Here is a 25,182-nt window from a genome sequence, read left to right as displayed (position 1 = left end):
AGGATGAGCTCAAATTGCTTTCCGTCCTTTGCAATGCACAGACGAAGGCGCTCTTTATTTATTTATTATTGATACCCTCAGGGCCAATGGCATTTCAGAGGGGAGTGGTTACAAATTATAGAAAGAGAACAAAAACAAAAATTCAACATACAAGCGTCATGTTCGTGGTTATACAATTCAGTAAAAGAAGTAAGCGTAATATGTAAGTGCAAGGTAAGAGAACAAACAAAGGAAACTAAAGTAAACAAATGAAATGGAGAATGATAAGTACATTTCTTGTGAGCCTTAGTATGCAATGTTAGCTAAATTGTTACGGAAGCGCAGGATGTCTTGAATGCAGGCTGTTGATCCGGGAAGGTGGTTCCAATCTGCTAATGTACAGGGAAGGAATGACTGAGAACAAGCTTTTGTTTCGTGCGACGTTATACCGACCTTGTGAATTTGATCTAGCCGTGGAGAGATGAAAGACGGAGGAGATATCAATTCATCGCGTAGATTGGGACAGTTGTAAAAAATTTTATGAAATAAACATAGCCGTGAAAATTTTCGACGGGAGGCTAAGGGTGGGAGGTTGAGCGTATTTTTCATGGAGGTGACACTTGCAGTACGATTGAAGTTAAGTAGGATAAAACTTTAACCCTTTCGGTTCTGGTGGTGTCAATTGACACCACAACACAAATATTACGCTCACGCCTCAGTAACAGAAGAAAATACTATTAATTTTTAATACAATAGTTCCTTAGGGATCCCTGCTGCTATCGACATCGCTGTTCACGGACTTCCATTGAGCTGTGCGGTCTAAGGAAGAAGAAGTAGCAGCATGGGAGGCATGGAGTGAAGAAGCCGAAATGTAGCAAATTGGTGCATTTTTATCTCACTAACCATTCGTTCTTCTGCGCTCAGATTTTTATATGTTGTGTGAAACGCCTATCCAAGCTCACATCCCCGTCGTAAATATTACTGAATGCGTAGACGCTGCGTCTGAACACATTTTTGACATGTGAGATTTTGACACCATCAGGGCTCAACGGTTGCCAGCGGTGGCCATCGAGTGATGATAGGTCATCTTTGTAGAATAGAATCTGCTAGTATTTTAGCAGATGTACCCTGCACTAACGGCCTTTTTGGACTGCTGACATGAATGTTCATTAAAGAAAATGGACAAAATCTTAAAATTGGCTTTCTGATGAATTTCGCTATCATAATTTCGCTATCATAATTTCGCTATGATGATTTTCGCTATCATACATGGTGAATATTCGGATTGAGCCTGGAAATGACCATGCGGATGTCGGCGAACAGCAACCGGACCAAAGGAATAGCGAGAACAAATGCACGCCTGACCTTGCGCTTTTATTCCCTTTTTTTACCTCTCTCCTCCTCCTGTGAGCTGTGAGCATCGACACTGAGCTGCAAGAAGCGACCGGGGTATTTACACTGAAATTTGTGCTCCGCCGCTCGTGCAGCACGTGTGGCGCGCCCTCGACGCTCGGATCAATGCAGCGTGTTTGGCTGTGTTTTCTTGAGAAAGCGTATTTGGTGTGCTGATAATCAGCTTCTGCTTTCTCCCCAGCCGAGAGTTATCCCGAACTCATAAGCCTATGGATGAGAGGGAATTTCCTGTCACCTGTAGGCAACAGCATTCGGTCAAGACACAGACATGACGGGATTATGTTCCATTTTATGAATTCTTCTATAGCAAACAGCTGGTTTGAAAACAAGCGCAAGCGAGATGCAGTGTGCCGCGCGCAAGCTTAGAACTCACATTTGCCGACCTTCGCGCTGGGCGCTACGGAAGTGCTTCGTGAATCTCGATAGAGGAGGGCGTTACAGATTCGAGGAAAGCCTTTATCTTGACCACAGTCGCCTTCCAGGAAGGCTACGCAAGTTTTGAACATGTGAGCTGTTGACGTGGCGTACACAAGCTGGAACACAAACCTGGCAAGAACAAGAACGCGGAGGTATGATACGAAACGCAAGGTAAATAGGAGCGAGCGAAGTTTTTTGTGGAAACTGCGAGATTATCTATCCCTTACAAAGTAAAAAAAAGCTTCTTTATAGGTCTTCACACTGCAAAATAAGAAATACTTTCGTTAACTTCTTTCTTGTCGGTTGCGATTAACAAAACGGTCCCACTAGCATTTTGCACCCATTGAGCCCTAATGTCCGATTCTGACACCATACCTGTAAATCGATTAATGCTCGCACCGCAAGCTTTAAATTTTTACGGCGTCGTTATGGGGCCTTAGGCATTGTTAAAACGCGGAGCAAAAAAATCTACGGCCGAAACAAAAAATCCAGGGCCGAAAGGGTTAATGACGTTCGTACAGAAAAAGCGTCTGCCTCGGAATATTTTCGAAATATGTTCTTACACAATCCTTCATATCTTCGAGGTAGCCTGGTTCCGTCTTCAGAACTTCATTTTCAACATATTCCTAGAGGAAGAAGTCCAAGGGTGACAAATGGAGCAACTTAGGAGGCCAGACTGTGGTTCCACAACGCCCAATCTATTGGTTGGGAGAGAACTGGTCGATGAATTACCCAGCTAGTAAAGAAAAATGCAGCGGGGCTCCGTCATGCTGGAATCATTTTTTTTTTCAGCAGAGACAGCGGCAACTCTGAACCAAACCCGGAGACGAGGCCCTTTAAAACGCACTCTGTGTACTTCTTTCCGGTAAAGTTTCATCGATGAAGTAAGGACCAACAATGCGGCCGTTATAAATGTTGCAACAAATGTTGGCTGACAACCTTATTCTGTTATTATACTCACGAAGGCAGTGGGGGTTCAGATCGCACCAATAACGTGCGTTGTGCAAATTGGCATTCGAATCCCTAGAAAAATAGGCTTCGTTGGTGCAAAGCACTGTGTTGAGAATATCAGGATCTTCTTCGCATTGAATTAGACACCAGTTGCAAAACCCAAGCCGCTTTCTAAAGTCGTTTGGTCTCATTTCTTTGGGCAGGTGCACATAATATGGGTGGTAGCTGTGTCTTGAAAGTCACCTCCAACCTGATGCCAGCCTCACTCCCAACGCGCTTCCAATTTCCCTGACGCTTGCTTCCGGCCTTACAGCGACGTTTGCCAGGGCATCGGTGTCAAAATCATCGGTTGCACTAGCTGGTCGCTTCCTTTTCGGAGCATGAACTGATCTTGTGTTCATAAATAGATTAAATATCAATATGAATGTGGGGCGAGCTGGCACACGACGGCCAGGATGTTTGCCAGCATGCAGTCTCAATGCCAACTCCGCGTTCATTTGCGCGCGGACATCAGCGAACACAATGTCCACTTTCTCGGCTAAGGAGCACTGGAGTTTCGCTGGCGCCGCCATTTCCACAGTACGTGTTCACGCTGCGCAGTTGAAATCTTCGCACGTGGACGAGCTGACAGCCGTGGCGTTGCAATGGCTATGCGCACGCGAACCTCCAAAACAAGCTCCTGAAAGGCACATATAAACTCGTTTTCAAAATTGGCGCTACAAGTCGCAAGAACGGCTAACAGAATGGAGCCACTTCCGCGCACCCCTGCGTGCTCCACAGATGAAGGTTTTTCTGATGCGCTTCCTAACACGGAACGATTATGAAGGAGCAGCAGCCGAACCTAATGAATAAATGAACGGATGGTGACGCCTCGCGTCTGGCACATCTGATAGCCCCTTGAGAAGTGGTGGAGATAGAGAAAATAAAGAAAACGGCCGGCAGTGGCTATCAAGGCTGTCAAGATGGGCGGCCGCATGTTTTACAATGACAAGCCTCCTTCTTGCGCCCAGCGATGAAGGAAAGGATAACGCCGGCCGCGGTCTAAGCTGAGCGTTGAGGCTTACTAGCAGGGGAAATCACCCCAGACAGTTCGAATTGGGCGCCGCAGTCATTGGAATACGTCATCAGCGGACGCTGCGCTTGCACTAAGTTTCCGACGCGCCTTGTACGCCGAGTTCCGGTTTCATGACGAAAAGAACACGAGATTTTTGTGCGCTCTACGGCTTTAGAGAATGGCTTTTCCTTTGCTTTAAAAACTAGTATGGCATTGTCGTCTCCGTGGCTACTTACTCGCGTTTGACAAAAACCGCCAAACTTGGTTAATAAAAATTTAATTCGTTAATTTTATTTACCCATTAACTAATTAGCACGTCTTTGACACTTACTGACGCCCGCCACAACTAACAGTTTTCTTCTGAAGAGTTTTTCTTCTTTTCTCTAATAGCCTATTTTTAAGAATTTTCGGAATTTCTCGCTGAAAGACCCGGTGCATACGACAAGTGATAAGCTCGATCTGGATCGCCAAAGTGATTAACACTACGATAACGCGACGCATGACTGTCACCTGCGAATTAATTTCTTGCCACTGCCGCTGTACAAACGCAGATATCCGCAGTAGTCTATGAGAGAATGAGTGGGCTCGTGGCTGGGGGGAAGTGTACTCTGCACCGCGGTCTGGGTTAGTCCCTTCCGTACGAATTCGGTGGCCAAGGTTGTCCTTCAGCGGAAAGTGGAGACCAAGGTAAAGGGGCCATGTCCATGAGTCGGAAGCTTTGTACATATGTATATAGCTTACATTTTTGCTGTTGACGAACGACGACATGCGGACGGGACAGCGGCTCCGACAACTTCGCGAAAATGGGGAACTAGGCTGATACAGCTACTGCTGTAAAAAAGCAGTGATATAGCTCCCTCTGAAAGGACGGCATGTGTCTACCTTCAAAATACCGCTGTATACTATAGAGCAGGAATTTTTTTCGTCCTTTTTGTATTACTCTGCGCCAAACTTTCCAATTTTCTAGCTCCCGTTGTTTGTAGCGACACTGAAATGACAGTATTCTTTAATATATGCGGGCATTCTTTTTCTTTTCTTTCAGCGGAGGCTCGCCGGCAACTGCTCGATGCTGAACCAAAGCTTGTATTCTGTGATTTAGATGACGCTAATAATGTTAAGGCAGCTTGCAGCGGCCTTTCATCGGTAGAGGTAAGATGCTGCGCTCAACCGTACTCTCACTTTTGCTGCAGAAGCTGCTAATCTGACCACATAAAAAATAAGAACATCTGCTCGGTCAATGTAAAGTGGCACAAATAATGTAATGTACTAATAACAAAAAAATAAAAATACTTCTACCTGGCCTATGTAAAGTGACACAGACCGAGCAGAAGCTTGATGACCTCGTAATTAAGTTTAGCGTGAGTTTTTTGTGTGGTGAACGTACTCCCACCAATCCAGCAAACTTTTTAGCGATACGGTACGCTTGTGTGCGACCATAACAACTACCGCTGTTATGGCCAGACATAAGCGTACGTTAAACTAGAGTGGTGATCTGCCACGATACAGCTGGAAACAGCGCGAAGACGGGACTACCGAAAAAACACAAGCGCTGACTGTTAATTAACACTTTTATTTCAGAAGGACGTGAATATATACCGCATCGCTGCAAGAATACCCCAGAGTGAAGGCTGGTCAAATGTTTAGGGGAACACCCCAAGGTGGATGGTCTACTCCACCTTGGGGATTCGCCTAAACGTTTGACCAACACTGTTCCCACTTCGAGTTATTGATCAGTTTGCTCTCACCCTACCATAAGTCACAGCACAAATCCGGGCTACTTGGGTGTGATTCCCATTAAGCGTAAGAATGGCGCTTAAGACGTGGACGTAGAAAAATATTCAAAGGTATGTGGAAACTTTTGTATTGATTAGGTTTTATCTGTTCTCCACATTTATCCCTTTTAACGACAAGTTTGTTTAGCGCTCGTCCTGTCTGAATATTTTTCTATGTCCACATATTAAGCGCTACTCTGACATTTAATACCAATCCCTACCATAAGCTTGCGGTCCCTGTTAGCTCAGCTGGTAGAACAGCTGCTCTGGTGAAGAGGTGGTCCCGGGTTCGAACCCCCCTTAGCGAAAAGCAATGCGCTTGGAATATACGGTGGGATACTTATATTGTAAACGTATTTAGTCGTCATTACTTGACTAAAAAATATGTAGAAAATAGGTTCCTGAAATTTTATGCTTGGTATTCGAAATATATTCTTAAAATTTGCCAAAAATACTTCACTTAAGGCGAACTTCGCGCACGTTTCAAATACGCGGAAAAAAATATGTATGAGGTTTTAGAATCTTGCCAATTTATTAAAAGTGTACCTTCGTAAATATGAAACTAATTCGTCCGAAGTATACTACATTTCTAACAAACGGGCAGTCCTTTTAAACATATTTGCAGCACACTTCTAGCTGCCGTAGAACAGTCTAGCGATAGAATTCGCGTTTCGGGAAATGGCATTTACGTGTTGGCAATGTATTTGAAGTGTACTTTCATTAATACGAAAATAATTCGTTCAAAAGTATGCTTCAATTCTAACAAATGGGCAGACCGTGTAATCATATTTGCAGCACACTTCAAGCTGCCGTTGAACAATGTAATGCTCGAAATCGAGTTTCGGGAAATGGCATTTAGGATGTTGCAAATGTATTTAAAGTGTACTTTCTTAAATACGCAATTCATTCATCCAAAGTATATGTAAACTGTAACAAATTGGCAGTTCGCGTAAACATGTTTGCATCACAGTTCAGTCTACCGTGGAACAATCTATGGCTCAAAATTACGTTTCGAGGAACGGTGAAAAATCGCCCTTTCCTGTCGTCCTTTCGGTTATGGTGACTTCTAGCCGGAAGGCAATCACCCGTTATTTACTTCATGTGTGGCGAACGTGATAGCATTACACCAGCAAAGACGCCTTGGGTACTTCGGCTCCATAACATGCCAGCGAAAAGGATCAAGACGAGCAAAGCCGACCGGCTCCCTTAGACGCCCATGTATTTGTTGGTTGACAGTTCGAGTCCTGACCTATGCCTGACGACAGTTGCGACTAGCAACTCGGTTCGAGATCGCCCCCAGTTTCGAATGCGACCATTACGGCACCTGTGCGATAATTTGGCGGCCCAATGTCTTTGGGAAAAAAATCGCCTCACCGGTCAAGAGAACGCGTCGTCTCTCGGTGGGTATACATAAGGCAAGCCAAGTATGGCACATGTCGGAGCACTTCTTTGCCTCACTTTCTGTCCGGATCTGCTGTGTGACACATATTTCCTGTTCCAATTCCGTCACCTGACCATGCAGTGTCAGAGACCTCTTGATTGATCGTAACTATATACGCGTCTTCTAAGGAATGGGCTCCTTATCGCTAGCCGGATGAGTATTTACTTCTGCTGTTGGCAACGTTAAACCGCCTCATCCGGTGAAGCCGACTAGTAGACCTTTTTTAAGCCGAAGTGAATATCTTGAGAAAAACAGCGCTGACAGAGACACAGCGCTTGCACTTTGCTGATTTTTGCGCGTGCGCATCACTCCCTCGGGTTCTGTATAAAATGTGCGAATCGGCTGCCTTCCGAATCAAAGTTGCAAGTCAGCGCAGTTTTGTGTCCTCCTTGTTCTCGTCCTTTGTCTACAAGCGCTGTTTTTCTCAAGATGTACAGTCGGGGACAAAAGTCTCCGGACCACGTGTTCCTCTAACGAAGCTTATAGCTCTACTATCAGACAGCGGCTGGAGACCGTACTTGGGGAGATGAAAGAACAAAAAATTAACTTTTACCTCCACAAGTGTGGTCTCCAGCCGCCGACTAATAGCAGAGCTATCGGCTAAGTTAGAGGAACACGTGGTCCGGAGACTTTTGTCCCCGACTGTACGTCAACCAACTCACCCAGCAACACACCATGCGAAGTGAATATATTTCTAATGCATTAAAAGTGTATTTTAGTCTATTTTTAATATAATATTGCCACACTGCTGGCACTCTGCCGGCGCCACCTGGTGGCCGAACCTTGGCTCCCAGCGCGTGGCCGCGCGTCGTCTTTGTTCTGCTTGAGCTCGGCGGTTCGGCGGGCTTCGTCCTAAGAAACGCTGTGCTTCCCGCTTTTCTGCTGCGTTTGTCGGTGGCAATATAATGTATTCAATCTATATTTTTAGTATACATATAATGCAATATAAATACATAAACGGGAAAAAGCATGTTTTGTTGTATTTTAAAAACGTTAAAAATATTATTCCTAGTATACTTAGAAAGCATTCTTATTACAGTATAAGCATAGGGACTAAAAATGCGAAATAAATATGAAATTAATACAATGAGCCGCCGCGGTGGCTCAGTGGTTATGGTGCTCGGCTGCTGACCCGAAAGACGCGGGTTCGATCCCGGCCGCGGCGGTTGAATTTCTTTGGAGGAGAAATTCTAGAGGCCCGTGTACTGTGCGATATCAGTGCACGTTAAAAGAACCCCAGGTGGTCTAAATTTGCGGAGCCCTCCACTACGGCGTCTCTTATAGCGTTAGTCGCTTTGGGACGCTAAACCCCATAAACCAAACCAAACCAAATCAAATTAATACAATGTGTTCGAAATGCATTTTTAGCACATCCTTTTTTCGCTAAGGGCCGCACCATCTTTAACTGAGAATTTTCTTAGAAAACTTTACAGCTCTTCTTGAAGCAGTATGGCTCCGCTTGGGTGGATGCAAATGAATAATTACTCCCTTATTACAGATTCAAGCGCGCAGAACACTCAATGGCCAAATGATACGCACGTGAAACGTTCTGATGAGGTGAAAGAAAATGACTGCACCAGTGCCAACCCAGAAAAGCAGAAGCAAGCGTAAACAAGTGACAACGACCAAACAAGAGCAAACAAGTATACAACAACGAAACAAGAGTAGGGAACCGTTAACTTGTGGCTTAGCGCGTGTCATGACTATGATGACCAAGAAATGCTATTTGCTTTAGGAAGCAACGTGATGGATGGCACGCTGACACAGCTTTGGTCTTTCTTCTTGGTGACAAAAGCTTCCGAGATTTCTTGGAGATTTTGGCTAAGATAACACCTAATGACGTGGGTTGGATCAAGGAGGGAAGCAATCTTTGCAGTTGGCGTGGTGAATTACTAAGATGGAGGCGGCTATCGCATTCTGATTTTCTGCGTGCTCGCGCAGCATATTGTTAATGCATCTACCAGCCTCACTACGTGTGACCTTCCACAGAAAGCGCAATTTCATAGGCTTAACACTTTCTTGCAATCAATGGATGGGCACTGATGTCTTACTTTTTCCCCGAATTCAACACTTTGACTGTCATCATTGCTCACCGTCTTGCACAGGGCAGCAAATTGTTTTGGAGCCAAAAATATAACGCATGCTCTAACCTTTGCTCCTATCTTTTTCAGCCTGTGAGACAGCATGCACATGGGGGACGATGACTGTGCGTGAGCAGTCAATGTACTTATTATCAGAACAATTTTTTCTGCTAAGCTCCCGGAAGGCCTCCTGCGGATATTAGCCGAAAAATTATTGCGAGAAATAAACGGAACCACCGGGAAAAAGCATCAGGACATGGAACGCTCACCCACAGTCATCATCTCCTGTGTGCATGCTGTTTCACACAGGCTGAAAAAGAGAAGAGGAAAGGTTGGAGTACGCGTTATAGTTTCGGTTCCAAAGTAACTTGCTGCCCTTTGCAAGCGGGTGAACAATGATAACAGTCAATGTGTTCAATGCGGGAAAAAACAACAGTGTCTATTCATGTAGTGCAGCAAAGGCGTTGTCTGTGAAATTACGCTTTCTTGCGGCAGGTCCTGCGTAGGGCAGGCTGGTGGATGCACCAACGATAGGTTGTGCGAGCCCGCAAATTGGTCGGAATGCGACAACCGACTCCAACTTAGTAATTCACCGCGCCAACTGCAAAGATTGCTTTCCTGTCCTTGACCATACCCTCGTCATGAGGAGATATTTTAGGCACAATGTCCGAGAAACCTGGGAAGCTTTTATCGTCCAAAAGAACGGAGCTGTGTCAGCGCGCCATCCATCACGTTGCTTCCAATAACAAATAGCATTCTTTGATCATCACAGCCATAACGCGCATTAAGCCGGAAGCTAACCGTTGTGTACTCTTGTTTCGTTCATGTTAATTGTTTACACTTGTTTTGGTTGTTGTAGCTTGCTGACACTTGTTGGGTTGTTGTCTCCGCTTGTGCTTGTTTCCGCTTTTCTCTAATATTAATAAAACGTCTTGTCAACTATAAACTAATAGGAAACTTCGTAAGGTTATGGGCTGGTGGGAAAATTACATTCATTTTAATTTTGCAAAAGGTATTGCCAAGGTGAAGACAATGATAAACAGTCCAAATATTTTATTTATAAATTGTATAAAAGCAGAAACACTTCCTTATGCCATCTGGAAGCGGCACTTAAGTGCAGCGCAGATTAAAGCCAATTCTTAATGCTTCTTTCAAGCGTTCGGGCTGACCGTTTATATATATACGCCGGTTCTCAGGTACGCAGCTATATGATGTATCTTTATCATGCTAAAAATGTTAAAAGCACAGGGTATCCAGCAACTCTCCCGCTTTATCTTAACTATAAACAAACAAAAGTCATTACTCTCTAATGTGTCCAAGCCTCCACCTATAAATGTAGCTCTGACTATAGCCTCCCTTCATACGACGCCGTGTTACATAACTGATGTTGTTATGTTGCCTCTACGTGCATAAAACAGGCTTAAAAAGCGACCAATATGTGTGAAGTTCAGCAGTGCGCCTGTAACTGGAACGCTTAGAGAATAATTGTGTCCAGCCTTTGCTCAGCGAACAAATTTTTTTCTACATCTTTGGTAAATTTGTTAATAGCACTATTCGGAAGAGCCGACATGACTTTCATGTAACTTCTTTTGCCCTAGCTTTGCAGCAGTATGCAGTACACGTCAATAAGTAATTAAATAAAATGCTGCTAAATATACACAGAACACTGTATAGCGTCTATTTATTTCAGTGACAATAAAATCCACCACCATCCGTCAACTTTTTCAGGATATCGTTGTTACCACCGGAGCTTGTGACGGGACACTCAGCCTTTCTGAACTGAAGCTATCTCCTCTCGAAGAAACTGAACCTCCTGTCAACCTCAGTGGAGACACTGTGCTGTTAATAATCTACTCAAGTGGATCTTCAGGTCTGCCGAAAGGTGTACAGCTGACTCACCGCAATGTTATTGCCCAAATGATGTCGTACGGGTGAGAACAGACCTCATTTCTTGAATGTTTCGGCTATACGCTTGTTTAATCCGGGAGAGACTTTACTGCTCAATCAGTATTGCTGTAATATTTTCAAGGACCGCTCACTGAATTGTAACGATCACGTCATTCGTCTTAACCAAGCCCTGTCAGCACAATAGAGGTGTTAAAACAAAACTAGTGCACTTCGTGTGTAAGCTTAAGCTAAAATCCAACTAGGTGCATTTACCAGCAGTAAACCTAGATATACCAGCAATACCTGGTCCGAGATTGAATACTTATATCAATTTTATTTATTTTCAATACCTCAAAGACCCCATGGGGCAGTTTTACAAAAGGGGTGGGCTAAACATGAATTAACGGAAAAGTCCTTCGATGGCAGCTTTGATGTGGCTGGGGTTAGAGCGAAGAATGACGTCTGCAGGAAGATCATTGCAGTCGATGGCAGTCTTTACAAAAAAGGAGTTGAGGTGAGTCGTTGTTCGGGCATGCGGCGGATAAACAGCCATGGTATGGTTGATCCGGCTGGAGGTCCGATGAATTGGCATGATGACTGTAGTGGAAGGTGATAAGTAGAGGCCGGATTTTTAGGCACTAAAAAGCACGGTTTAGGCGCCATAAATAGGCGGCTAAAATTCCATTTTAGGCACCTAATGGAGAAATATAGGCACTATAAACTTTATCAAAAGTGTACATTGTTCCGAACTTCAGCGCGGAATATCTGCAGTAAAATAAAACAAAAACACAGTAGGAATGATTAGGGACCTTAAAGGGCAACTGCAGCACTTTTTTGAGAATTTCGCGACATTCAAGGATACAGATCTTTATAGGCTGCAGGTAAAGCATGCCAAGTGTTTTTTCACTGGCATTTAAAATAGTGACGTAATCGACGATTGAATTTTGCGCTTCTCCTCAATGCACCGGAAAAGTGCAGGGAAACTCAGCGTGACGTCATGGAAGGTATGATTTCAAATTACCGCTGTCGTCAGCCACACCCTGCCCTGACGCGTTAGACGCTGCCAAACAACTCTCGGCAGGGTTCGCCTTCGGTGGCGTTGGTTTTTTTCCTTCAAAGCACGCGTTTGTGCGTTGGAGATGTACCCATACCTTCGATGACGTCATCATGCGCCCCCCACTTGGCGTTGTGCGCTGCGGAAAAGCTGGAATGGCGTCCGGATTTTAATCGGCGATTACTTCACTATTTCAAGTGCTAGCCCAAAAAGACTTCGCATGCTTTACCTACAGGTTTCACACATTCGACCCTCTTAAGCTCGTTGATTTCTAAAACCTATGCAGTTTCCCTTTAAGCAAGGTACGACCATTAGACGCCGTTTTTTAAGGCTGTCGCGCAAGTTTTCGTACAATACACATGCCTCAGCAGAGCAAAAGGGATGGTTACCAGCCCTTTTAAAACACTTTGGTATACCTCGAAACAAACGATTCGCTTGTCGTGTACAGAAGTAGAAACAATGAATACCTTAACAGGAGGCCATGTATTTAGAAATTGATTGAAACATCGTCAATTCAAAGCATCTGACAAATGAGTTCAGTCTTCGCTCACACAGGAATTGAACTTATTTATTGCAGGCATACACAATGCTTCAACATTAATAATTATGTTGCCATTTGTGTAAACAGTGTTTTATAGTTTGTGGCTTTACGTGTCTGCAGCCACGCGACTATCAAATGGTGCTTGCCATTAGAAGGGTCTGGAAACCATAAATACGAGATGCTATAAAATGAAACACACAGTGCTGCTTGATGCGGAATATGCCGAAAAGAATCATAGTTCTGCACGGGCGTACGTACATCCACGAGGATCTAAACATCATCCATCTAGAAATCACTGTTAAAGCTATGGAAGCAGTAGCAGACAAGCACCCTCTCCGGGTTGAGGGACTCAGATTTATGCCTCTTATCAGTAACAACAAGCCTGTATGTTGAAAAGGAACGCTTAACATCAACGGATGTTACAGGAGCGTGCTTTTACTTAGGAACATTTGATGGCTTTACACTCTTCGGTATCATAGAATGTTCACCGGTAAGTACTCCTGAAATTTGCTTGAGGACTGAGAACCCCTTGTTTTTGTCCAAGACTGAGCAAAAAATAAGGCAGGTTACCTAAGTGGAAACATTAATCAATTAAACTGTTTCCAGCAGGTATATGGAAATGGAACATTGTGCAGTTGGTTTCAATTGGAACACTCTGGGAATGTTTTGAACGAACCTATAACTTACTCCGTATACTTTCCGAAATGTGGTGCCACCTGGTCAACTACCACTTTAACAGCCAAAGTCATCAACAAGCTGCCACGATGAAATGGAAGAAATTAGGAAAAAGGTTGCTTCGATATTTTCGGCTGACATGGTTGGTATTGTGTACACAGCCGACGTAGGTGCAGTGTTCACCACAGCCAACTGACGAGGTCATATAATGCTGCCACGTGTGTGTTCTACTCAAAACCGAAATGGATTCGAATGCAAACAGAATCTGTATGCAAAACCACAGCGTATTTCAGGCCCCTATTCTGTAAAATAGGGCATTTTTAGGCACCCACGTCAGAAATAGGCATTTATAGGCACTGACACCCAAAATAGGCATTTATAGGCACTATAAAAAGAGCGTTAAACGTATTGTCAACACCTAATTCGTGCTCATATGTAAAAATGGTGCGCCTACGAAGCGTTGAAAAAAAATAGGAATTTGCCTAAAATCCGGTCTCTAGTGATAAGATAGAATTTGTGAAACAAGCAGAGTGTAAATATTTTTCAGCGCGCTTGTAGGCTTACAAGACCGGCTTTAACTTGTAGGTTAGTGACGCTTGTATCGCAGGGGTAAGCACAAAGGATAAATCGGGCAGGAGGGTTTTAAATTGATTTAATGGTGGCTGTTAGGTTATGGCGATGCGGATCCCATAATGGGCATGCGTACTCCAGTTTGGGTCTCACAAGGGTTGCGTATGGTAGTTGCTTTAAGTGAGAAGGCGCATGAGTTAGAAGCGTTAGGGTTCGGGCTAGTGGGTAATTGACATGGGGTTCCATAGCACACAATAAGGGAGGGACACAACACGAGAGCTAAACTTCCACTGAACGATTTTATTTGGCACTTACAGCTTTATATGTAAACAAGCAGGGTACGAGGATAGAACATAGCAACGATTATCTTGTCAACAACATGATGTGCCAAAATGCAAAAAGAACAAAGCATACAAAAACCAAAAACCACAAGTGCTTAGTTTTTAATGTCGAAAGTTTTAGTTAGAGTCGCTTGCAGAGAACCTTATCAAAAGATTTTGCGAAATCTAAATAAAGTGAATCAACGGGAACATTTAAGTCTGTGTTGGAATTAATGTCGTTTAGAAACAATGTCAGTTCTGCGTCGCAGTACCGGCCGCTCTAAAAACCGTGCTGATTATTGTTAAAAACCTCATTTGAGCTAGGAAGTTTATGAAATCAGCGTAAATAACATGTTTTATTACTTCTGAACACAAGCTTGTGAGAGAGATCGTACAATATGTGTTACCTGAGCCTTTCTTGGGGAGTGGAATGGTCTTGCCCACTTTTCAGTCTTGAGGGACCAGGCCGGCTGATAGAGACGGCTGAAAAATGCGTGCTAGAATTTTGCTTGTTACATGTTTAGTGTTTTAAAAACCTTTGTGTTGATGGCGTCAATGCCTGCAGATGACGCGAGTTTTAATGAATCAATAACTTTTTCAATGCCGTGAGGTGTAAACATAATACTAGCCATGTTAGGATGATCTGAAATGGGATGATATGGGAGGATAGTACCGTTTCATAAGTAAACACTGCGCTAAAGGCAAGATTTAGAGTATCAGCTGCAGCACAGACAGATAAAGGTAAGCCTCACTGGTCAATTAGAGATAGTGGTGCTCTAGAGAATTTCGGATTAATAGTGCTCCAGAATGGTTTCGGATTGTTACCGATTAATGATGGACGTGTCGACGAGAAGAAGAGACGTTCTGAATTTATTAGTAGCTTGCGGAAAGCTTTTGATGTGAAATTGTACCTAAATTAGGAGCCAACTGCGGTATATTCTAGGATACTGCTATGAACATATTGATGGGGAAGGCATAACTTTCAGATAAATAGCAAAATCCGGCTTTCAAAGTTTGCCTAGCGTTCTCATCGAGTAGATAAGACTCCTTTAGAGAGCCACCGGAGTGTTTTTCTGACAGTAACTGTGAGGCACCTTTGGCATATTCTAAGATCCTGTAATGAATACATTGATTTGAATGGTGTAATCTCCTAATGTGGCCGCACCGAACAGTTAATAATGCCATATGCCATCGAACGACAACTTGGGTGCGTTTTTGACAATAAATAGCAGAAAACTACAAGGTCCCGAAGAAAAATCTACCGATATACTGATTGTTAAGGCGCATTTAGACGATATGCGAAAACACTGCGTTCGTAAACGACTTCCGATTGACAAAATGCGCTTGTCCAGAATTTCTGGCTACGCAAGAAAAGTGGGGAGAAATATCTTCGACGTGATTTTACATTCCGAGCCTTAGAGTTTCATCTCCCCGGCTGAACGCTGAATTTTCAGTAAAAAATTATGAAAACAAACTTGGAGTACTGTTAACTTGCCGTTAAGAGTACCATGCAATAGCATTAAGGATCCCTTCCAAGCGTTAAGCAGTGCTTCGCCTCCATAGGTTCATAGATCGCGGGTAGTCCTCATACCCTACTGGCGCAGTGGTGCAGCAATAAAGCGATGGGCCACTGCACTGGCAGGTGGCTGTTGCAAGCGCAGCCACCGGTGTGGCTTGCGAGATCCAGGTTGCTCTTCCAGTGCTCTCGTAAGGCTCATTTTGCTCAGATACGTCTTCGGGAGGCTGTGTATCTCTCGACCGGTGAGTTGATGCGCAGTGCAACGGAGGGCAGGCGGCAGTTTTTAATTTATTTCAGTTATTTCATTGCCACCTGCCATAGAAGGCAGGTTGCCCTCAATCCGGTGAGCAGTGTGCTACCGGCCCACCATAGCAGGTAGGCCACCTACTTTTACGTGACGCGGAAGGACGGCCGCCGGCTTTTCACGCTAACGGGACCTTTAATGCTGTAGGTTAAAATTCATGAACTCCCTACCTTCGACACAATCAATGACATGGCCATTTTCGCTTTATACGTAAACAAACGACTAGTCAGTGCTTGAGTAAACTCTGTGCTCGTTCGCATTGGTTACTGCTCTCCAGTGTCCTGGTAATCATTTTGATATTATATCATTCATCTAATGTTTCTGATACCTTTGTTGTTCCTGCTCGATATTTCTTTTGCATTTCGTGGATTTCTGGTTTTTATACCTCATACTGTGATTATAACATGCCATTGCTGATAGTATGTTTTTATATTTTATGTTGGGATTTCTGGCGTATTCATTACATTAATTGTACTGTGAACTGAGTGTGCTGTAGCTGTGCTTTGTTGAGCGCTACGTCGCTAATTCATGTTTTTCTTTCATTTGGTAAAAGAGAGTAGCTGGCGCCATAATCAGGCACCAAGTCCTCCTTTCATATATGTCACTTAAAAAAAAGACTCGCAGGATTAAAGCGCGCAGTCCTATTTGTTCATAACAGTAGCATACAAGCGTAGAGTACAAAGAAGCTTGAAACTACACTGTAGCGAGCCTCCCTTTCCTCTCGTGAAGTTGCGCATATTCCATTCACTTTCTACGAAAAGAGCCCTGAAACTCCCACAGCATGCATAGGCATCGCGAGTTTTAAAATGCGGCAAGCTCACTGCACCGCCGTGAAGGTCTCAGCACAGCAGCACTGTCATCTGGAGAATGAAACATAAGGTGTGAAAGGAAACGAAGCGATAAGTCATGCCTACTTCCTTTCGTACGCGTCTTAAATCACGTCTCTCTGATGCAGTAAGTAACAGGCCAACACCGACACTGTGGCACCGCCGGTGCTCAAGAGAGTAGTAGGAGTCGAGTTTCCGCTGTCGACGACGCTTCCAACTTAGCGAGGCGACGCCCCGGCAGGTGCGAGTACAAGGAAAATGGAGGTATGGTTATGAGTTGGAGGAAATTATCCCTATGAGGTGGAATAGCTGCTCCCTATTCTCGTACACTGCAGGACAGAGGCTCTTTGAAGCACTTCCTTGAGATAAAACACACTTCACACGCATTCTTTTGAGGTTTGCGTGGCTCAGAGAAAATTAAAAAAAACTTTCTCAGCTTAACCGCTCGCCGAGAAACATGACGAACCTTGTGCTGCGCTTACCGATTCCAGTTTTCCATTTACAGCATTAAAGCTTATAGAAACATGGTTCACAGATGGTGGATGTTTTCACCCTTTGTGGGTACAACCCTATCTTCTTGAAATGTAATACGAGAGAGGCGGAGATGTTTGTTTGTTTGTTTTGAAAAGACAGGATCTGCGAGTATACCGATGACTTGCAATGTTCGCCTGCTGATGAAGCATTTTGTGTTAAGTCTGGTAATTATTATTGTGTTAGAATTAGAAGGGTTAGTGCAAGCAGAAATAACGAGCGCCGTCTGTTAGTAGCCAATGGCAGGTGGCCAGCCTGTCCACCGAGCTACGAACGTACTTTTATACTACCTATTCGAACATAGTATACTATCTCGGATATAGCGAACCTTAGTATGCCACCTCGGATATAACGATCTTTTCGTGTTTTTAAACTCGGATATAGCGAACCGAATTATGCCCCGTCCTATGTAACAAACCTTTGTGGCAGTGCCTCAGATGTAACAAACTTATTGTGTTGACATCAGATACAACGAACCTAAGTGACCACATCGGATAAAACGAACGTTTCGCTCTTAACACTTTCAAATTAAACACCGAGGATCGCCTCAGAGTTTTTTTTTTCTTTCTGTCATATATAGATCATCCGTTCACAATGCGGAATTAATTTTTATATTTTTAGTTGACAATTCCTCTTTCGTTATCGGCCACAATATACCCCGTACATGGGTCGACTTCAATATTGATAATGTTAACAGGAACCTGGAAACAAACTGAGCTGCCAATGCTGCTAAATTCACAATTTTTTTTAAATCGATGCCACGCCAATCTGTTGCCACTTGCGTTACTGTAGCGGTGCAGGAATGATTGATTGCTTGCAAGAAACTACTTGTGCTTCACTGAGTGATCACATACATGCCAATATTCCTCGCTGCTGATAGATTTTCTGGCCCTCAGTATCATGTTACCCGAAATTTATGTGTTCTGGATATTAATCCACGCACACTTGAACTTTTTCGTGAAAAACTTAGTGGGATGTTATGTGGACGAACTTTACATCATTCAGAAGATAGAGCTTATTCATCGTCTGCAGATTTTTCGTTTCGTGTATAAAAGCATTTTTCATTGAAAAAGCTACAAAAAAAAACAAAAAGTGATCCTAAACCATGTGTACAGCCAAGCAATTAAGAATGATGCCGAAAAAAGAAAAATTGTTTCAAAAGTTCTTGAACCACAGAAACCAGGATGCATTAGAGTCTTTTAAGAGATACAGGAACTATCTTAATAAAGCCCCAAGACAACCGAAACACGAATACTCTTGTGGTATGCTTGATGGAATAGTCGATAAGAAAACTATTTGGAGTGGGGTGTGTTCAACTAGATCCCTCCGTAGATGCGTTTCCGACATCAACCAGTTGACAATAAATGATGAACTGTTCAGTGACGAAATGTTGGCTGAGAAATTTAACAAACACTTCCCGTGCCTTCTTGAAATTAATAACTAAAACCATAGCGTAGTGCGTCACTTCAGGCCACCTCTAAATGGTCTATGTTTCTTAACCCAACTGACTAGATTGCCGTGCTACTGATGAGAGCGCCGCACTAAATGTGTTTACGCGGGGTCAGAGGACAAAATGATGGTACATTCGTGGCTAAAAAAACGCCGCCAGTTTTTCTAGTACCTTATATTACTTCGTTTTAAGTGTGTGCTTCAGCAAAATATGAAACAAGTCAAGGTTACTGCGCTAAACTTAAATTGCAAAAATATTAACCAGAAGAACTAAAGACAAATTTCACTGCAGCCACTGGTATAAAAACACAAAAAAAAAATATTTTCTTGACGCTTACCATGTCTTTTGATAGCAATTCAGTTATAAGATCTTCCCAGTATGGTTTTAGGCCCAGTCTGACAGTAGAAACGGCTTTATTACATAAAGAACAATGAATCTCGCAAAATATAGAGGACAAAAATATAACACTTCGAGTTAGCGTAGATTTTTCGAGACCATTCGATAGGCCAAATCATATTACACTCCGATAAAAGCTATTCTTTTCCGGGGATCGTGGCATTGCAGCCAATTCAATAAACTGCTCCTTGAGGTATCAGTATGAGTTTCGCTGCACTGATCGGCAGCAATCGACATCAGTGCTAATTAAATGCATTATGCCTGAAACCAGTATTTTAGGGTTTTTATTATATACTTTCTTCAACACTGACATTAAGCGTTGATGCTTCAGCCATTTACGTAACTTGCACCGGTACAAGTTTTCTTTTAAGAGAACTGATGGATGCTGAGCACCTCGGGAAGGCACCGAATCAAACACTGAGTAAATTATAATCGTGGTCCCTTGAAAATTCGCGTTTAATCAGTTACACGAAAACCAAAGCTATCCGTTTCCACCCAGAATAAACACTGTGTAACGTCTTCAATTGTTGTGTTTAGGTGATTCTGCAGCGGAATCTTCTTCTGCTGTTAAATTGCTTAGTTTTTACTTCTACGAGTTTGTGCTATGGGACCACCATGCGGAGTACTTACGTAACAAAATTTATCGGGTTTTATGCATGCCAAAAAACCTCGACATCTGCTACCAATACATCAGACGTGCTTACATTATAACGCTATTTTCGACTCGAAGTTACACTGCTGTCATTTAGTCTCGGGAAAACTACGCGAAAAGATGTTTTCAAAAGCTGGTCGTTATGAAGAAAAATACCCTACGTGAAGTTGCACGCAAGTACAATTATACCCGCACTCGTCCCATGCGAAACACAGCAAACTCAAGAGAAAACGGTTCGTCTCGCCCTCGGCGACATCCAGAGCCTTGGTTTGTAACTAGGCTTCATGAGAATTCATACGTACGAATGATGATTCGTTCCAGTCTCCTACATATACTAAATAAATTATGGCGCACTGCAAAAGATCCAGCCGTATTACCAAAGAAATATTTGGTCAGCACTGTCACGTAATGATAACGTCGTGGACATTAGAAGAGCAGACTAGCGTGGAATGCAAGCTGTTTATTCGTGTGACTTGAGCCCAGAAAAAATTGAAGAACTCCGCGGAGGCGATAACAACAAGGGTGTCCAGCGGTCATCAAAAAACAGAATCACCGCAAACGAACAACTTCCGAGATAAGGCATGGTAACCATCTACGAAAATCTCATACAACGCAGTACCTACTGCGCGCGACTACAAAAGTTCTATACAAATGTAAAAGCATCTTATGTCAGAAACAAAGGGGTGAAAACGCGTTCCGCTTGCTTTGAACAAATATGCATTACAAAGCTTTAAGGCAGTACGATCACTTTGTTAGAGCGATTGATGTTTCGCGGTGTGTGATTTATTGAATTCAAATTTCAAAGTTTGGTTATATTTTTTTAACGTATGATACTGTCTTGCTGATACTTCTGTTCTCTGTTGTCAATTTTTATGGGAGGTGGTGTATGCATGGAAGCTAGAGAATCCTGGCTTATTTTTCGCCTTCCTTAAGAATGTTTGTGCGCTGTAGTTTTTGGACAATGTTATTTGTACTTCGCATAATCTGTCGCTGTAGAGATAAAGATAAAGCAAATCAAACCAAGAGAAAAAATTCGGCCAATAATTAAAACCAGTGACAGGAAATATAGAGTGGCAGGGTTAAAAGTTATTCTTCAGAAAACATGTGTATTGTTCAGTAGTCAAAAAATCGAACGAAAGTTCACGTTAATTGGTGAGGAATTGGAAGCTGTAAGAAAGTACAGATAGCTCTAATAGGAAAGGCAAAATTGCGCTTGAGCAGAACAACATATCCTGACTTTTTTTTTTTTTTTGCACTGAAGGAGAAATTGTTGGATGCATATTATTCATCAAGAACAAACTATTCTGAAAAAATGGCGAAGATTTTTTTTTTTTTGCATCTCATAGAAGCGATATCTTTGGTTGAATGCTCATCGCTTGTTCGCTTTCGTATTACCGATGCCTGTACACCTTTGTGGCCAAAATAGCAACCGAAGACCAGCGCCATGGGATGCAATTGGCCACAAGAATAAGAATGGATATCAGCGGACTTCGCGCTACATCAGATTATGCTCCCTGCTCAGCAATATCCTTCAGAGAAAATTCATATGATCATTATATTCGGTTAGTATCCACCTCTACGGCAAAAATATGGAGGGACGAAAATAAGTTAAAGAAACTGCATCGAGCTACGGAAAGGAAATCCAAAGCACTAACGCTAACAGGCGGAGTACGCGCAGCGTGGGTTAGAGAACTAAACTAGAGTACCCGGTCTTTAGTCACAAGCAAGAAGGCGAAATATACTAGGGCGGGGAAAGTAATGCTAAAAACGTACAAGTGAACGAAGTGGAATGCATGGAAAGAAAGCCTAGGATCGCACAGTCTGGGAATGTGGAGGGATAAAAGATATTAGGGGAGGGGTAGTTCATTGCATATGAGGGCTGTGGCTGCCACAGAAGAACTCCAATTAGAAATCATCATGGGTAGCATTTCCCCGCTTGCTGGCGCACCCGGCTAATGATAACATGCAGGAGAAAAATTTTATTGCCTGACGTACGCAGCGGCGTCCAGCAATACCAGAAACTCAGACGCTGCCTCCCTAGGCGTAGTTCGAGGTATCATACTTCACGAGAGCACCCGAACGCGCAACCCCGGAATCGCTTTCTATCCCGCCAAAGCACTGCTAGAAATTCCGCTAAACATCTCAAGGTATTGACGGGCAGAAATGTCAAATTTAAAATGCGTCTTAGCGCACAAGAAGCTCAACAAACCTCCTCTGGTCACCATGTACATTTTTTTCTTAAAGGAAACGAACTCCAGATAAAAAGATGCTGTGTTTCAGCGAGCAAAGACATTTTCATTACTTCATGAGGGACACGTCTTTTAAATGCAAAAAATAGCCCAAAAAATATTGTTTTATTATTGTTGTATCCGCTTGTATTGTTTTTTTACGCTCTCTCAAAGCCTCATTACGGAATCGACCGGGAACTACTTTTAAAAAAATGTGTCGTGAACACTGGCGACGGTGCATTGCGTGGAAATGCTCGAACAATGGGCGGTTATCTCACTATAACCTCTGCTTATACACTCCTTCTGCGGAGGAGCTTTCATCACTACTGTTATATTTATTTTGACCCCGTTTGTTTTGTTCAATCCCGCCGGTCAAGAAGTTCATTGGTTTTCAAATTTATTTATCTTAACTTTCTGGTGTTAAATTTTTTCTCACTTTACATGTGTGAACAGGCACTCCATCGCACAAATTCGAAACCAAAATTTCTGTTTCACGACTAAAAATTTATTTGAATGTCTTGACCTGTAGCACTCGATTAGGAGCGCAATGAATGTTTAGCAAACCCTCCGGCACATTTTCTTAATTTGAGAGCCTTTTGAAAAGATTCAAGAGACAATGTTTACAAAGAAATATTTTCCTGGAGATATAACAAGAAAATCTTGTCAGCGTAGCCATGAAATTATTTCTAATGGGCTCGAAAAATTTCTTGAAAATAGATCAAGAAATAAAATTTTGCCGAAAGCAGCGTCCTCTTTTAAAGGGAAGCTGGAACAGTTTTTTTGAGAATTCGAGGTTATTCAAGAATTCTAATCTATCAAGCTTCTAGATAAAGCATGCAAAGTATTTTTCCATTAGCATTTAAAATGCTCACATAATCGTCGATTAAAACCGCGACGATGTTTAGGCTTCTCCTCCCTACGTTGGAGGAGTGTGAGGAAACTCGGCAGTGACGTCATTATTGCCAAACTTTCAGATGTCCGCTGCTTACGCCTGCATGTGGCTGTGCGTCGTCAGATGGCGCCAAACAATGCATCGTGAGCTTCACCTTCGATGGCGTCGGTTTTCTTCCATAGAATAACCGTTTCTTCGCTGGAAACGTAGTGTCGTCATACGTGACGTCATTACCGGGCCTCTGCCCGTCGCTGTGCACATCAGAGAAGCTGAAAGCCGACGACGACTTTATTCGGCGATTACGGCACCATTTCAAATGCTAGAGCAAAACGATTTCGCAGGCTTTACCCGCACATTTTGCACGTTCAGCCACCTTAAACTCATCGAATTCTAAAACCGCTTCAGTTGCCCTTTAATGCAGGGACCGGCGCAATGCTTCAGGTAACATGTAATCTAGGTATTCAGTTTCGTAGTTTAAGCCATCACCACGGTGTTCTGATCTGATGCATCGAACAAAAGGTGCGCTCAAGTTTCGAAGTCGTCGACTGAGACGTGGCTGAACTGTAAACATATTGGTGTTCTCGACGTGCTTCATTATATATCGGAAAAAACGAAGAAAACTTCAGTGTCAGCCTGCTTTACCTTGCCTCTCTTTTCCTTGCAGGTATCTCGGCTCACCTTTGTTTGAAAATGACGATATCTACCTCGCCATGACACCAATCATGCACGCCGGAGGTTTCTGGTTGGCATTTAGCTACTTGGGCAACGGCTGCCAGGTGACAGTGGCACACACGCTGGACTTCGATGTGGTTCTCCCCGCCGTCGCAACATACAAGGTGGACGAACCGAGCATCTCAGCTGTGTACAGGATCTGAGAGTGAATGATGCATAAGAAATTTACTCGTCTCTCTAATCGTTGTTGAAAAAGCAACGCATACCGGTTTCCTCACAAACCACTTACATAAGGCATTTAATTGACGGTCTACAATCATAGATGGGTATGAAAATGTTAGCATATTTTGTTAGATCTTTCTTTGTCATAACAATACCCAGGGTTGTACTCGTGCTTTTGGATGAAGCTTATAATTTAAGTTGCCAAAAAAAGAGTCAAACAAGAGCTGCTGGTTGCGACGTGCTGTGTTAAAACATCGCGGCTGTCCAAATATTGGATTCTTACCGCACTAAGTCCATGTACTGCACTGCATGTATAGGACTGAGCGCAATACATAGAAAGGCTAAAGAAATAGTGGCTTACGTGCAGTTCTAATTTGTTTTTATCATCCATCTACCGGTCTAGTCAGTTCTGGCGTAACGATGGCACCATGAAGCTTCCGTGAATAGCAAAAGGCAAGAAGAACCGTGAGGTTTTGCTCGTGAAGCTTTTTTTCAGTGCCGTCATTTCGTTATTGCTGAATCCCGGACACCAGGCAGCCAATATTGTCTACATGACAGTAACAACTGACATATCTGCAATCACAAAAGCTTCACCATTCGCGCCCACGAATAGATTACGATACGCGAACAGTCGGTGTAAAATATCTTCAAAGGTGAGATATTATCCGGCGTCTTCTTGCCTCCCACGCAACGACTGGCATGTGGCATAACTTGAGGGGCGGTCGAAAAAGCATTCTGCAGGAACAAATAAAAGACGAGGACACCCAGAGAAACTAAGCACGAATAGAAATGCCCGGCATAATATTAGCAATACCTGCTTTCTACAAGTCTCTATTAAATACGGCTATCTGTCTCTTAGATGTCTTTTAGCCTTTTTTTTGTTGCCTACAAGTTATTTACTAAGGTAATCGCTAATAGGGTCAGGACGACCTTAGACTTCAATCAACCAAATGATCAGGCAGGATTTCGTAAACGATACTCGACAATAGTCCATATTCTAACTATCAATGAAGTGATAGAGAAATGCGCAGAATATAACCAGCCCCTATATATGGCGTTCACTGATTACGAGAAAGCATTCGACTCAGTAGAAAGAGTGTTATATGAAAATATAACATATAGCGACCATGAGCAACTTACAGCGGAGATACGATATCTGCACCACCAGGCAATAGAACAAGATCATGAAATCATCTTCCAGTGGGTACCAGGCCATAGCGGCATTGTTGGTAACGCCTTAGCTGACGATGCTGCTCGATCGGTTCACGATACAACCAACACTGTCCGCATACCACTGACAAGAGCTGACGCAGCAAGGCACCTTCAACTGCTCG

General features: G+C 43.2%; 1 protein-coding gene across 1 annotated transcript in view; it reads left to right on the top strand.

Moving 5' to 3' along the window:
- LOC149357974 (luciferin 4-monooxygenase-like) overlaps window positions 1-25,182 on the top strand; it is a 61,988-nt gene that overhangs the window by 13,095 nt on the left and 23,711 nt on the right. The window contains exons 3-5 of the mRNA XM_089576693.1: window positions 4,857-4,963; window positions 10,837-11,039; window positions 23,619-23,790. Coding sequence (XP_089432819.1) covers window positions 4,857-4,963; window positions 10,837-11,039; window positions 23,619-23,790 — 482 coding nt within the window. The remainder of the gene's footprint in view (window positions 1-4,856; window positions 4,964-10,836; window positions 11,040-23,618; window positions 23,791-25,182) is intronic.

Source organism: Amblyomma mixtum, chromosome 3 (genome assembly GCF_055824585.1).
Source record: "Amblyomma mixtum isolate Tamu chromosome 3, ASM5582458v1, whole genome shotgun sequence".
NCBI lineage: Eukaryota > Metazoa > Arthropoda > Arachnida > Ixodida > Ixodidae > Amblyomma > Amblyomma mixtum.
The sequence above is the reverse complement of the archived record's forward strand: the minus strand, read 5'-3'. Positions and strand labels throughout refer to the sequence as shown.